Source organism: Neodiprion fabricii, chromosome 1 (assembly GCF_021155785.1).
Source record: "Neodiprion fabricii isolate iyNeoFabr1 chromosome 1, iyNeoFabr1.1, whole genome shotgun sequence".
Lineage (NCBI taxonomy): Eukaryota > Metazoa > Arthropoda > Insecta > Hymenoptera > Diprionidae > Neodiprion > Neodiprion fabricii.
In genome coordinates, this window is record NC_060239.1 from 28284350 (window position 1) to 28298487 (window position 14138).

The 14138-nt window shown below is 43.3% G+C and overlaps 3 protein-coding genes and 1 long non-coding RNA gene across 7 annotated transcripts; 1 reads left to right on the forward strand and 3 right to left on the reverse strand.

Moving 5' to 3' along the window:
- Positions 1-312: 312 nt before the first annotated feature.
- LOC124174470 lies at positions 313-1117 on the reverse strand. The gene is made up of 3 exons (XM_046553661.1): positions 964-1117; positions 752-852; positions 313-627 (listed from the first exon to the last, which is right to left on the reverse strand). Exons 1-3 carry the CDS (start codon positions 979-981, stop codon positions 510-512), a joined length of 237 nt encoding a protein of 78 aa, XP_046409617.1. The 5' UTR covers positions 982-1117; the 3' UTR covers positions 313-509.
- Positions 1118-2326: 1209 nt separating this feature from the next.
- LOC124174467 lies at positions 2327-5034 on the reverse strand. Of its 4 annotated transcripts, XM_046553656.1 has the most exons (4): positions 4659-4889; positions 4447-4602; positions 3965-4072; positions 2327-3065 (listed from the first exon to the last, which is right to left on the reverse strand). In XM_046553656.1, exons 1-4 carry the CDS (start codon positions 4812-4814, stop codon positions 2862-2864), a joined length of 624 nt encoding a protein of 207 aa, XP_046409612.1. In that variant the 5' UTR covers positions 4815-4889; the 3' UTR covers positions 2327-2861. The 4 variants fall into 4 exon arrangements, with proteins under 4 accessions (XP_046409612.1, XP_046409613.1, XP_046409614.1 ...); XM_046553657.1 differs by lacking the exon at positions 4447-4602 and having other exon boundaries at positions 2329-3065; positions 4659-4885; XM_046553658.1 differs by lacking the exons at positions 4447-4602; positions 4659-4889 and adding an exon at positions 4896-5034 and having other exon boundaries at positions 2332-3065.
- Positions 4677-6879, forward strand: LOC124174471. The gene is made up of 2 exons (XR_006868938.1): positions 4677-4806; positions 4971-6879. It is a non-coding gene; the product is annotated as an uncharacterized LOC124174471 (long non-coding RNA).
- Positions 6878-13831, reverse strand: LOC124174454 (ATP-binding cassette sub-family D member). Its single transcript, XM_046553634.1, has 8 exons — positions 12701-13831; positions 12118-12356; positions 11663-12031; positions 10882-10976; positions 10604-10799; positions 10302-10399; positions 9325-9999; positions 6878-8255 (listed from the first exon to the last, which is right to left on the reverse strand). Exons 1-8 carry the CDS (start codon positions 13315-13317, stop codon positions 8211-8213), a joined length of 2334 nt encoding a protein of 777 aa, XP_046409590.1. The 5' UTR covers positions 13318-13831; the 3' UTR covers positions 6878-8210.
- Positions 13832-14138: the final 307 nt, after the last annotated feature.

Sequence of the window (14138 nt, forward strand, 5' to 3'; positions counted from 1 at the left end):
CCTTTATTCATCACGCTCTATCAAAGAATGGAAACCCGATACAGTGCGTATTGCTCACGTAACGCGCGGCCATCTATGTACATGTATGGGCATGGATTATATACATACAATGAAACAAGCACATTTAAAATTCCAAAGCTACGGCTTACCCAATTTTTCACGGAACTTGCCATTCGTCTTTGCAATAAAAACCTTAACTCAAATTAAATATGTCGATTTAACGGAAACAAAACAAACAAATAAATAAAACTGTTGCATCCTTTAGCAGGTGAAAACAGAGATCATGAAACGAGTAAAAATCTATCACCAGAGTTAATGAAAACAAATTTATTCCACACCTATGATACATTAGATTGTTTGGTACACGATAATTTTGAGAATCCTCCCATCATTTGGAGTCGGGATGTGAAAAAAAATAAATACTATCTGTAGATCGGTACTGTTTTACCGACGTGACAGCTCGGTTGGTCAGTTAGTAGATCTTCTCCAGCTACATATGGTTAGTTGTGCTAGTGTATCCCTTCGAGAGCACTGTAAGTTTTGTATTGGTAAAGTTCTGGTCCGCCGTACCCATACAGAAGTCTCCCTCGGCCGTTCTCGTCGTAGTACGGATAACGGTACTTCGGCCTGATAATTAAAACAAAGTGATATTTGACTTTCGGATATTTACAAGGCTAAACTCTGATAATAATTTGCGCTGCGTATGAAATCAACCAAGAAAATGAAAGCGTTATGTGGAGGGGGTACTCACCTTTCGAAGTATTGGAAATTTGGTGCCTTCGGCTGCGGTATAGTAGCTAAAATTTCACCAATTCCACAGACGGCAATCAGCGCAAAGAGCAGCACGATCCACTGCGGAGGAGACATGATCGGTATTACTTACTTACGATTAACTTCAACGGAATCTAGGCACAATTTTTTATTTAACGACTGTATCGAATGTCGCATTGACGCAGCACTTACGGATAGAAATCTCGTCATTTCGTACACCCAGCGTGGTTCTGCTGCAACGAAATTATAAAAACGTTATAGACGAAAACGTCGCTCAAGCTTAGCTTATCGACAACTAACACACAATTGTGAGAAATGCCGTAGGACAGGCTGAACGACGCTCTTACTGGTAAAGAGTGAAAGTTCCTTTAACCGTGGATGGCCGGCTTGGTAGGGTTCGAAAGGATGTCGGTGGGGATGGTGAGAGTAGCTTCTAACTTAACTACGTATAAGCTGGTTTCATGTCAAATTGCACGTTTCCCTGCTGGGCCCAAATTCCGGAGCTATCATGTGTCGCATAATTAAGCAACTCTTGGATTTGCTTTTGATTCCAAAACCATCCGATCACGATCTGCAAACGATCGCCGCACATGACTACCAGTTGTGTGGACGGCGCGATTAATCGAGCCTTTTTTCATTTTTCCTAATCACAATCCACATGCTAATAGTAAGCCCTAGGAATTATGGCTAATTGACAGTTTCGCAGCAACACTTCCGCATTCGATATAGTCTTAGCCTTCAGACTACGCTCCAGGCCCATGCCAGTAATTTTTTTATTCGTTGGTTATTCATGAAGCCAGTCGTGGAACGTAATATCATTTTTTGGTACTAAAATCTTCGTCGCGCTAATTCCGATGTTTTTTCTTTTCTTTTTTCTAGTTTTGCGCGACTAGAGGCATTATACCATTACAAGTTCGAGTTTACTCTTCATTTTGGCGCTTTTATTCCACGGTTAACAATAAGTGCAGACTTTGCAGATGTAAAAAAAAAGGTGTTTCAACTATTATAACCCTGAATAAACTACCCTGATAAATGGCACTTTGAAATTGAGAAAAAGCGTGAACGTATATGCGACGTATTATGATCGAGCCAACGTACGATGCGAATTCGCAATTATAATAGGTGATTCACAGTGAACGATTGAGTGTTAGATCTACACGTTTCGAGCACTCTTTACTTGCAATCCAGAATGACGGCTGTTGCGCTAAAAGTAATTTTTGTCGCAACTGGGACGAATACCAATTGGGACGTTTCGCTAGCTAATTTTATGCGTGTACCTACGACAGCAAAAAGATGAAACGTGGTAAGGAGAATAACCTCAAGTCCGCAAGAATTTAGCGATCGCTTGCTTTTTCATTAAATAGTTTTTTTTTCCACTAAGACATTATGGTTCATCGTGATTTTCATAAATTTATAACTTTCACGAAACCCGATATCCACCACAGACTAGTTTTCTCCATTTACGTGCAATTAAACGACGATCCGTTCTGCAATGAATTACACTAAGACTAATTTAAAACAATTATGTAACTACACACGTTATTTTAAAATCAATTTATTCTCTGTAAATGATATACATATTTTATACAAAACTTATATGGTAAAAATGTAATCGTTGCATACCAATTTATTATAAATCCAAAATGTTTCTATTTATTAACTAGATTTTTTTTTATTTCCACGCAATCTATCCCACACGAATAAACGGGTGTTTCCTGACAATTTTACGTCCAAGAAAAAAGAACAAATTATCGTCATTTCAATTACGATCCAATATAGCGATTTTTTTTATCCAATGCACGACTGATCAAATATAAAATTCATTGACCTTGAATAATATCCAGTTTTTATAACACCAAAAAGACAGAATTATAATAAAAAAAAAAAAAAAAAATATCACATCAGTTCCACGCTTAAATTGTTCATCATCCGGTACACGTGAGTTAAAATCGAAACTTGAGATATATTGTATGTAAACCTACATCTCGTTGACAATTGGCTAGCGCTTCTCTCAAGTACCAACTACTAGAGCTTTCGTAAAGTGTCCATCTCTCGGGATTTAGCAACAAGCGCCGAAATCAGCGCCGTGTCTAGTAACTCCCAGGCGTGGACGCATCCCAATTGGCTAGAATCACCGCGGGCTGTTTAACGACGGTGGTTTTTGGTGTTACTCCATGGGCACCGATCCCGTATCCCAGCCTGTCGATCAGGTCACGGCCTTGCGGTCCATTGATAGCCTCGAATTGGACTCTCCTTAATTTTCCAACGTCCGGGTCAAAGTCCCAATCGCTTTTCTGCGTGAATAATTACGAGGATTATTACACGAGGCATATATTGTAATGTTTATTCTAATCAATGCATAACCTGCTGCGGGCGCATAAGTAAAGAGAAATTCTCTCCTGTGAATATAGCTTTGAGGTTGATCCATGGCCTTGGGGCAGCAGGGGGAAAACTACTTTTATTACCTGTTAACTTTTTGTCTTACAATTTTATTGGCACAATTGCAAAGCACACAACTCGGGTTTATTTTTTTTTTTTTTTTTACGCTATACATCATTCAGAATCAGTGATAAAAACAGCCTTTAATTATCGCCGTGGTGTAATTATATAGAAGTAGCTCCGCGATCCTGGTCTAGGTTATACCGGTTTAAGAGTAGGTAAAAACGTGAACAAAATTAAAATAATATAAGGAAAACTTGTTTGTTTTTTGTGTCACTGTATCTGCGTTATGCAATCAGTGGCGGAAAGTCGTGACACGGAGACGGTTATAATACGGTCTTGAATAACTAATTCCGAGAGTTTAAATTTATATTTTTTTCACCGGCACTGCATGGGGCAGTATTTTTATTGACCAACTCGCCGTCGCCAGATGAATTATGAAGTACATAATTATAATCTGTGATCCCGGAAACAGTATCAAGTGTACGATGAACCCAGTAATTCCCGTTACGTCATGAGTTTAAAATAACGATAAGCCACACTTTGGGTATTCCGAACGTGCAGACTCTTCGGAATTTTCTCATCAATATTTGATCGTTCGTCATTTTCAACGACCAACAATTCATTGAACGTTCCGCTGAGAACAGAAACTTCGTTACGTTGGAAAGGGTTCAATTTACACACAGTAAGTGGATCCTTCACCCCTCTGAAAGTTCATGAGAAAGTTGATCGGTGCAACATGATAATGGCTTACCTCGTGGATAACTGGTCTTCCAGCGACATTATCCTGCAGAAGGTCGTGAATAATACCCAGAACCGAAGCTCCCTGAACCGAATATCCACCGACTAACATCATCATCATCTGTAAACAATTAACATCCTTTCATGTTACGCTGCATAGGCAAATTGAACGAATAAAACGATCTAATCGCGAACTCTAAGAATCGAGGCCTGCGGTGAGGGGCCATTGCTGGGCCAGAGAGACCTTCGCACGAAAGGCGAGGGACCTTCGCCTTCCATGAGTGGAACGACCGGAAGAAAGGAGTTCGCGGCCTCCGTCGGGTACGAAATTACGGTTCAACAGCGCGGTCGAGGTATTATCATTGTCTTACCAGGAACAATTTCACGCCCATATCGTCGATCGGCTGCACGTATCAACGAAACTAGAAAGCACCGTGTCGGCTGTTACGAAAGCACTCCGAGTTGTCCGAGGAATATCAAACGACTAAAACATACCGTCTTCGGTAATGCCGACGATGTTAGCCCACCAGCGAAAGAGAAAGGTTGGAAAACAGTGTTGGGTACTGCAGTGGTCGGCTGAAATCGATGCCTCACCCTTCTCAAGTGCGGCTGGGCCCAAACGGCCCGATTACGACACTGACGACACGCGTCCTGACGTTCGCCAATTGAATATTGATCAACAATGAACCAAATTACGAAATTCTGACCTCTTCCGATCGGAATGAAAGCGATAAAGACCGATCGCTCGCATTCTTCGCACTCTTCGATTTACACTCGACGAGTACCCAGCCAACCGTCTCCGAGGGCTTCGGTACATCAGCGATGAAACTCCAAGCGGGAATCTTGATCGTCGCGGTGAGCATTACTCATTTTCCCACGCTTTGCGGTACCGAGACGTGAATTTACCCGAAAGTGGAAGAGGTCTCGGTTCAAGTCTGCCTTACTTTAGAGTTCATTTTCCCCGCTGTTGTTGACCCTGGTGAAGTTTTGCCGAGGATTAATCCCATTGGTGAACTCAGGTGTTTATCGGCTCGTCAAAAGTGGCCGAGGGCAACCCGTACGTGACCGAATTATGGAGGAAAGGAGTCGCAACGGTGAGAAACTTCGTGCTTGGACCTGCGCCTGCTCCTTGGCACCAAGAGGCTGTGTGGCGGATTGAGTTCGATCCTGATGCGGGTCTTCGCAAAGCACCGGACTATCAGCGTTACTTTGGACAGCGCGGTGAAAGTTTGGTAGAGCTTCTTGGTTCCGGAAACTATCGTCCGGGAAACAGTCAGATGTCTCCGCGATCCGTCAACGTTCGTACGACTCAAGTCGGACTTCAAAATTAGACACAATATAATAACCGTCGTTGATCCAGGAACAATTCATTTACGATCAATGGGACTGTTCGCTGTTTGGAGGCGCGCTTTTTTCTCGATTTTGTCAACTTATTTCATTTCGAGTGTGTATTGAACATGCGTTTCAACTCTTTCGATGCGAATGCGTCGCAGCATACTGCATGTACATACATCGTCATGCGCCGCTAAGTTGTACATGCAATTTAGTTTCATTATGTCCCAACCGGCAAATGGTATGAATCACGTATGCAGAATTACACATTTTCACGTACCTATATGAGAACGTCGACCACGGCACGATCTTGCCACGTGATCGATAGTCGAGATGCGCATACTTTGAAATTTGATGGATGCATGGTTCACATCGTTATAGCCGCGTTAGCGTGCCGTTGCATATTTTTGAATGTGGTGAATCCGTGATTGGCCGCAATTATGATATTTTGTTAAAACCCATCAAGTCAATACATTAACTTCGTTCCTTGTTGTTTATTGACTCGACCGCAGTGATGAGAAGACTGTAATTATATTACCATCATGCCTGTGCGGTTATGTGGCTGTAATGGATATTGGATAGCAGTCAGGATTGAGTAAATCGTTGCTATGAGTTAGTGTACCTAATTGAAATATTTACGGACAATCTTACACGTACTCACACTTACGCATACTGAATTGACTTAACTGCCTTTCACCGGTGTGACTACATCTTCATTACGCTGATAATTTAATAAACATTCTATTTCGATATAAATTGAATCTATCTCTTCGACCTGTAAAAATACCTCGGAAGCAATCTCGAATCTTTAACGGTTGGTCAGTGTATTTTGATTCGTGAACCGAAAATCAAAGGGGTGTAGTAAATTCTGCATTACTACTACATGGCGTGACTAAATATAATTAATAATTATTACCGTAATCTACTGAATATTTCTTGCATCCCAATTATACCGACAAGTTCTAAAAGTCATTGACGCGATGCACTTTTCTCCGTGCTCAAGTCAGGTTAAGATATAATGTTATCAAATTATTGAAGTTTCATGGAGACTGATATCGCATAAAAATTTACAAACAACATTATACGCTGAACCCTAAATTCAAGATTTTCATTGGAAGATGGAAAGCTACTTCCACTGTAGACAATGTTTAATTATACACCAAAATACTTTCACGTTAAGTTCTGTCCATGGTCTACTTTGCTATCAAGGGATAAGTTATTTGAGCAAATTTATATCTTACTTACTTAACCATCGCTCCTTCCTAGTTTTTATCGAATAAGCATAGATTCTCAATAATAACGTAAGTATGGGTGTAGCAGTTTCTCAATTCCTCATTATCGAATGTAATTCACGGCTTCTGCAGAGTTTGTCAAACCGTTCGAGATCAAGTACAAATACTAATCATTCGATTTGTAACTAGTCATTTTTGAACTCCAACTCGAATTAAAATATTCCTCCCAGCTGGCTGAATTTATTAAGAAAGTTGAGGAAATAATGTTGACAATTGTGATCGCGTATATAAATAGCAATATGGATTCATCTTTATTCCTCATATTGAAAATGTGTCTCGTAAATAAAGCAGTGTGTACAAACTATATTTAAAAATAGTTTTATTTAATTTATAAACTAAATATATTTGTTGAAGTTTGTGATTATTGTACAAAACTAGGTATATCACATGTTTGTAGTTCACACGCGAGAAGATTTAATCATAAATTAGTAGAAGAAATAGTTTATAAAGTAATTACAGTGGTATCATTCCGATGATCAAATCTACGTATATTTACAATCCTCAATTTTTTTTTTACCCCACCACATTCAGGTATATAACAAGGACTTTATGCGTTGCTATCTTATACTCGTCGCTCGGGTATAAAATTATTCCTAATTACACTTACAGATGCCACGAGGCACTGGCTATCTCTGTAATGCAAATTGGTCACAAGCATGTATGCATTCCGTATGCGTGGTTTGATGCTGTATGATCCACACCGTTGTCTTGATCCTACAATCTGCAATTTATGCTTGTCAGCACGAAAGACAAGAAGTCATACCTGGTTGTACGGCGGAGCTCGCCCCCCCTCCCCCCTTCTCTGTCACGATTAATATATTTGGATATTAAAATTACACTTATCGTAGTATATATGTAAAGCTGAACAGTGATTATTAACGTCTTCCTTGCCGCTTTTTACACACCTTGAATAAGTATAACACGCGGATTAACCGCGATCCAAAGTATGGTAACATTAGAACCTGGACGCGCGAATTACTTTTTAGTGTAAACTTCGCAGCTACTAGCATCGAATAATAGAAGTCGCGCCGAGTTTCTAAATCATTCATCACGTATGAGAATATTATATAGTGCAAAATTATCTACTTACAATTAATCGAAAATAGAGGAAAATCATACCCTGATTCATTCAATTCATTGAAGCCCAAGTTCGATCGCTACGGGTTGCTTAGTGATGAAAACTCGACAGTAGGTATTTTCCGGTTTTTTTGAAACCGGTATGCAGTCATATCCATCACTTGTAAGGGGAAAAAAAAATATATACTCCGCAATGTGGAAGAATAATGACGAATATAATCTTATAATACTCAGCACCACGTCACAGTGAGTCACACTTTTGCTTATTCCAACCATGTTCAACACAAATATCTTTTTCTACTTTTTATCAGAAAAAGAAAATGGATCTGACGAAAGAAACAAAAACAACCCAATGAAACAAAAGCACTGATTTGGGGCACAAGAGCAATGTAGCTCTCGTTTGACTGGTTTCGACCGTTCGCACGGTTCGGTTTCGTTTTTCAGTGTTCACGGCGCATTCTCACTGTATTCCGGTTAAAAGAAAATTAGTCGTTTCTTCGTACAGCTGCTAGTTGTTTTGTTTTCTGTGTAAGTATCTGTTTTGAACCAAATGCAGTTCTAGCTGATGCCCACTGGGTCCTTGGCAAGCATGTCACGTAGTTCCTACAAAAGAAACAGGTGAGTATACAATTTGGTTATAAACGTGACGTGATATCATTTTGTCACAAACGTATTTTTATCACATATATTAGTGCGCGAAAAGACAACAAGGTACTGATAGTATCTAAAGATACTCCAAAATTACTCAAGCATTCCAAAACAGAACTGATATTTTTTCGACGAATTGAATCTAATTTTTGGTATAATTTCGCCCAAGGGGTCATGCCGATATGTGGCTGGGAAATAATGAGGGCCAGTGTAAGCGTATTATGTGCAACTGCCTCTAAACATCTAGCACGCCGAAAAAAGTTTAAACTGCCGTTAGCTTTGCATATGCAAGGATAGAAAAAACTGTTTGCCTGCATAATTCCGGATAAAACACCGACGAAAGTTGAATATGGAAAGTGTCTCCCAAATATCACCGCGTCAACGAAAATTAGGGCTCAATACGTCCGCAAATGATCATTGTTCCTAATTGTTCATCCTGATTCCGCGACAAAAGAATAGAATATAATATAGAATACATAATAATAAATTTTTGTATAGCCATGGCAATGTCGGAAATGGCATGTAAATATGTACGTAAAATTTACTAATTCACACTAAATCGCATTTTATATTCTGTTCACTTTAACTCATTTTAAATTAATAGATTTACGCGTCTTTCTGTTTAACAACAAAAACTAAAAATGGCACATTGCTGGATAATATTCAACTTTTGTTATACTATAAATCACTGGTAATCGTAGTAACTTGCTTATCTGTCCATTAAAAATACCTCTTCCTTTTCCCGCTTGAGTCTAATATTTCGAGTGTGGTTTTCGTCATAATTACAAACACCGCGGCACCGGGAGCTATGTTACTTGTTTAAGGAATGATTAGTGCCGCATAATCCGACAAGCATTCTCGCTATCAATACTACAGAGTAAAAGCAGTTTGACAAGTTTCAACGATAGTGAATGAGTTTTAGGTCAACTTCCCCTTAGCATCTATTAGCAACAAATCGATTTCTATCCTCTCTTTTTTTTTCATCACCAATCAAATCGCGATTAAATTAATTCTTGTGAACAACCTGCAGTCTGTGATGGTGGTGAGGTTCTTCCTTGTCCATGTCTTGGTCGTGATTCGCTACCTTGACCTGAACGTCGCTCTGGTTCAAAGGTCCAAGATCCCAGCCACCCTCGCCGTCGAAGCGGAGTATAAGCTTGTGGAATTTGGACAGGGAGGCGACTCGGTGAGTGACCGTCAGCAAGGTGATCCCCATACGTTTTGCCGCCTCGTAGATGGTGCCCTCAGCCTCGAGACTAACGGCGCTAGTGCATTCGTCCAGGAGGGCGTACCTCGGTGCGTGGAAGAACAATCTGGCCATTGCCAGCCGCTGTTTCTCTCCGCCGGAGAGCGTCGAGTCCCAATCGTTCCGAGAACTGAGCCCTTCGGCCTCTCGCTCGGCGAGACTTCGCAGATCGACGAGATCCAGGAGGTGGAGAAGCTCTTCGTCGGTGTATTTGCCCTTCGTTGAATCGGAGGGGTATATTATCTGGTCCCTCAGGGTCCCGACGGTCATGTAGGGCCGCTGAGGGATGTAGAAAAGCGTCGGTCTCACACCAGCGTAAGTGAACTCTCCGGTCTCCTTGGGGCGGGTCAATTCCCCACCGTAAACGGGCCAAAGACCGGAAACGATCCTGAACAGCGAACTCTTGCCGCACCCGTTTGGTCCTGTTATCAGTAGGTGATCGCCTGGCTGAATCTGCGTAGGTGAAAAATATGCAAAATAAAAGACAACGGGGAAGTGAAGAGGGGAAAAGAAACAAACTATTAAAACATGGATACGGTTGACACGTGCAGATCATGTATTGCTTGCCTCTGATCTTGACTTTTATATTTGAATAATTGTCAGTCTCGAGTCAGCAGCCAGGCTAATCTGAGGCTCGACGAGTTTCTTGGCGGCCAATGCCAGGCCGACTCGAAGATGCTGGCTCTATTATTAGGGATACAATTTGTAAGTTGGTGTACGGGTCGTATATACGTTTCACGTCACGTGGAACTCACCCGCAATGTCAGACTTGGCACAATGACTTCGCAGTTGGGTGTGACGATGGGGACATTCGTCAGTCCGATACTTCCGTCTGTGCTTTCGCGAACAATACCTATGAACCAAGTCGAGGATGTCGTTAAGCATCAGGTTTGCCGCAATAAGAGACGTGGTTACATGGAAATACCGTGGCGTTGTTCTTTGCATTAATTATCTGATTGTACAACAATTACGACCACGAAAGGTTGCAACGATTGTGTTGCCAACGGCGCAACCACCAATCATGCTCTCACAATTTTCGTTCTCCAGCCAGGCTCACCTCTTATTTGCGGTACTCCGTCCTCAAAGTGCAGAATGTTTTCGCTTGGTCGCGTTACTTCTATACCGTCGTTTCCGGTAATCGGCCTGTGCTGTCCGACGACTATTCCCTTCTGATATTTACAAAGTGCCGTGTCCTTGAAGACGTCCAACATCTCGCCAACTCGAGCCGTGTAACCAGCCAGGGCCACGGCTTCCTGAAATTTAATAACTTGTTCCAATCGACCGACCATGTTTAATCGTGGGAATTTTAGAGTGGATCGAGGTGTGCAATACAACCTTATAGGACGACATGAGCCTCTCTACAGCATCGGCACCCGAGCTTAGAAGATACTTTGAGGTAGTCAGGTACTGCGTCCTCTCACTCACGCCAGCTGCGAAGTATTTCTCAACTGTTACTTGTGCCTTTCAACGTTTAATTGTGAAACGCGTTCGTCACTAGCGGTGTAAAAAATTAACTCAGAATAAATCAGGAGCGGCTTTTATTCTTAATTTGCGTCATACGTGAATGGTGGTTTACGTTTGTCGTTTCACTTCCTTACTATGTTGGTCGGAAAATGGACGAGACCGGGACGCGCAGTTATCTTTACATCAGTGAAATGTCAGGTAAAAGATTTGTCGCTTTCAACGACAGAATAAATTACACATACGGTCCTCAGTGTTGCCTGCTTCGCTAGATTACATTTTGACTTGCTCGTTCACGGTCTTATTTTAATTACTGCTCCGATTTCCGTTACACGTGTGCGAAAGTGCGTTCAATTAATTTTTGATACCGCTTGTACGTCGGTACGTTACATCGCCATGTCAAGAACTAACGAAGATGTCAATTAAGTTCGTGACGTAAGACTGCGAATAATACGTTAAGAGAAAAACGCTGACGCTAGTAAGCTGCGGCAATATCTGTATAACAAACGACTTGTGGAACGCGTGACTTTTATGAGCGTAACCGCACGTATGGAACCGGAACTAAGCAACTTGTCGCGATGAAGAAAATCTGTTAACGAAGAAAACTCTTGACATCGAATGTCCGAGGCGATTGAAATGAAAAAATGTAACTCACTGTCGTCATTGGATGCCCGTGAGGCGGATGTCACGGGGAATAAGACTGGCAGGGCGATGACAAAGAGCCCCGTTCCCGACCAGACGTACTTCATGAGGAACTGCTCCAGCATAACGTACCACAGTTTCAACTTAAGCACTCGTCTAACATGAACGACCAGAGAGTCGTAGGCGGAGTTGAGATGCCGAAGTTCGGCATCCTGGCCACCGTAGAAAGCGATCTCTTCGGCGTGAGCGCTGACCCTCGCGTGTGCCTGTCGCAGACGCCCGCGTCGCGACGCCTCCTCGGCGACCAATTGACCAAACTTTGGCGATGCCAGCCGCAGAACCTGACCAGTCAGGCCTATCACTGCCGTTGCCAACAGCGGACCTGTGGATAAGGAAAGTCCGTGTCAGTACCTGAGACGAATGCGCCGGAAGCGGAAAAGGAAAGGGAGGAGGAAAGAAACCGAGTACCTGGAACTGTTCTGGAACCCATACGAGCCGAGAAGGAGGCCAATGCGATGCCCACAAGTGCACAGTCGAGCAAAGGTTTCGTAAGACTAGTATAGAGGTGAGCTACGGAGCTGGCCAACTCGGACAAGTCGTCGGTCAGCCGTTGCTCGGCTCCGCCAAGCCGCGAGTCCAGGGCCGAGACTCTGTAGTAGGTCTGCTGACTGAGGTACATATTGTACGCATGTTTGACTAGCCGTCCCCTGTAGAAGAAGGAACGTGTAAGGTTGGTCGGAGATTAGAGAGACTAGCGTATAGACTACGCGCGAACCGCCCACGCTAGCTTCGCAGTAATTACAACCGTTACGGTACGGTTGATAAACGGCGTTCGATATTAGCTGGTACGATAAACGATGATCAGTCATAGTTACGGAGATAGGGCGATAGCTAGTCCGCTTTGTGCTCGCTTTATCACGAGCGAATGTGAAAACGATCTCATTATCCTCGCGTCCGCGATCAAGTTCCAAAGTTCAAAGAGCATTCCGATATTATCGTTGTCCGACCACTTTTTATCGTTAGAAAATAAACCTCCATTCAAGCTGTTTACCTGAAACTCAGGGCCAGACGCCCCTCGAAGTAGCGGATGGCCGAGTTGACGAAGGTCGCAGGTAGAGCAATGCCGAACCACCGTATCAGCATCGAAAAGAAACCCCAACCGTCCCGAAGTACGATGCGTTTTACTATGCTTCCTTCCAGGGTAGCGACGTAAACCGAAAGAAACGTCCTCGCCAAAAGAGCCAGCGTAACGCTCGTCAGCAATGCTGCCTCCTTGGTCCGCCAGCCCGGTATCATAATTTTCAGCAGTGTCAATAACCGTGCCAAAAATTCACGGTCCAAACCAGTTCCAATGCCTTTGTTACCCGCAGGTAGTGACGAGCTCGCCTCGTCACCGGCCGATGCTGCACCATTGTTTCTCGCCTTACCGTCATCCTTTACGTTGTTATTGTTATTATTACTGGCGGTGTGTCGATGGTCCGAAATATCCCTGCAGAGGCTGGTCGCCTTCTTTTTCGCCTGCGCCGCTACCTGGTTCAAGTAAGGATATCCGAGTTTCAGGAGATAAAGGGTCGTCACGAGGCCCACGACCCCTTTGGTCAGCCTCTCCTGTCGTATGCCATATCGTTCCGAAGTCTTGTCGATCAATTTAGAAAATACGGACGACATAATGACCGATTATCCGTCACTCAATTGTACTCATCAAGGTTTCACTTTGCGTCGCGCATTCGCCGTAAGAACGTGTCAGTTCCCAGCCTCGGTGTACACGTTATATTATATATTGTATCGTTCGCCCCTGCGAAACTGGAAAGTTTTGCAATCGCCTCCTCGTCGTCAGGACGTCGACGCACTCTTTACGGCTCTAGACCACTACACCACATGGTACAGTGTCGAGTGCGCTGATACGAGGACGCGAATCACCGCTGCCATGAAAGTTTCCGAGTCCCACTTCTACGCAGACACCCACGGTCTTAAATGGCAACAAAGAGTCGATCAGCTGCTCCTCGCTTGGAATTATTTCACTGGCCAATCTGCGCCGGGGTACGCACGTGATGCTGGTGAACTTGACAGTCTGACGTCTGACGTCCGATGTCTGATGTCTGGTATTATTCGAGGTGGTACCGCGATCGGAGCGGAGCCGTTCTGTCCTTTCGAGTTCTTTCGACGACAGCTCACGCTGAACTGCCCCACTGGGCACTGACGTTATTCCCGCTCAACTCGCTCATGGACTCGGTTATACACGGCCTCTCCTGCTGGCGGATGGTTACTCACGACCACAACCAAGACCATTTAGCCAACCGCGTTGGAGGATGGAGGACGGACGCGCGCAACAAGTGGCCTAGCTCTGTCTCTCACCGATTATCATTCGGACCCGGTGCTGCTGACGGAGACGCGAGATGAGAGCTCGTCGCGGTCCGCGTGTTCCTATGTGTGAATGATATCTGCTGTTGGTCGGAACAACTCGACTACTAGGTATATAACCGTAGCTC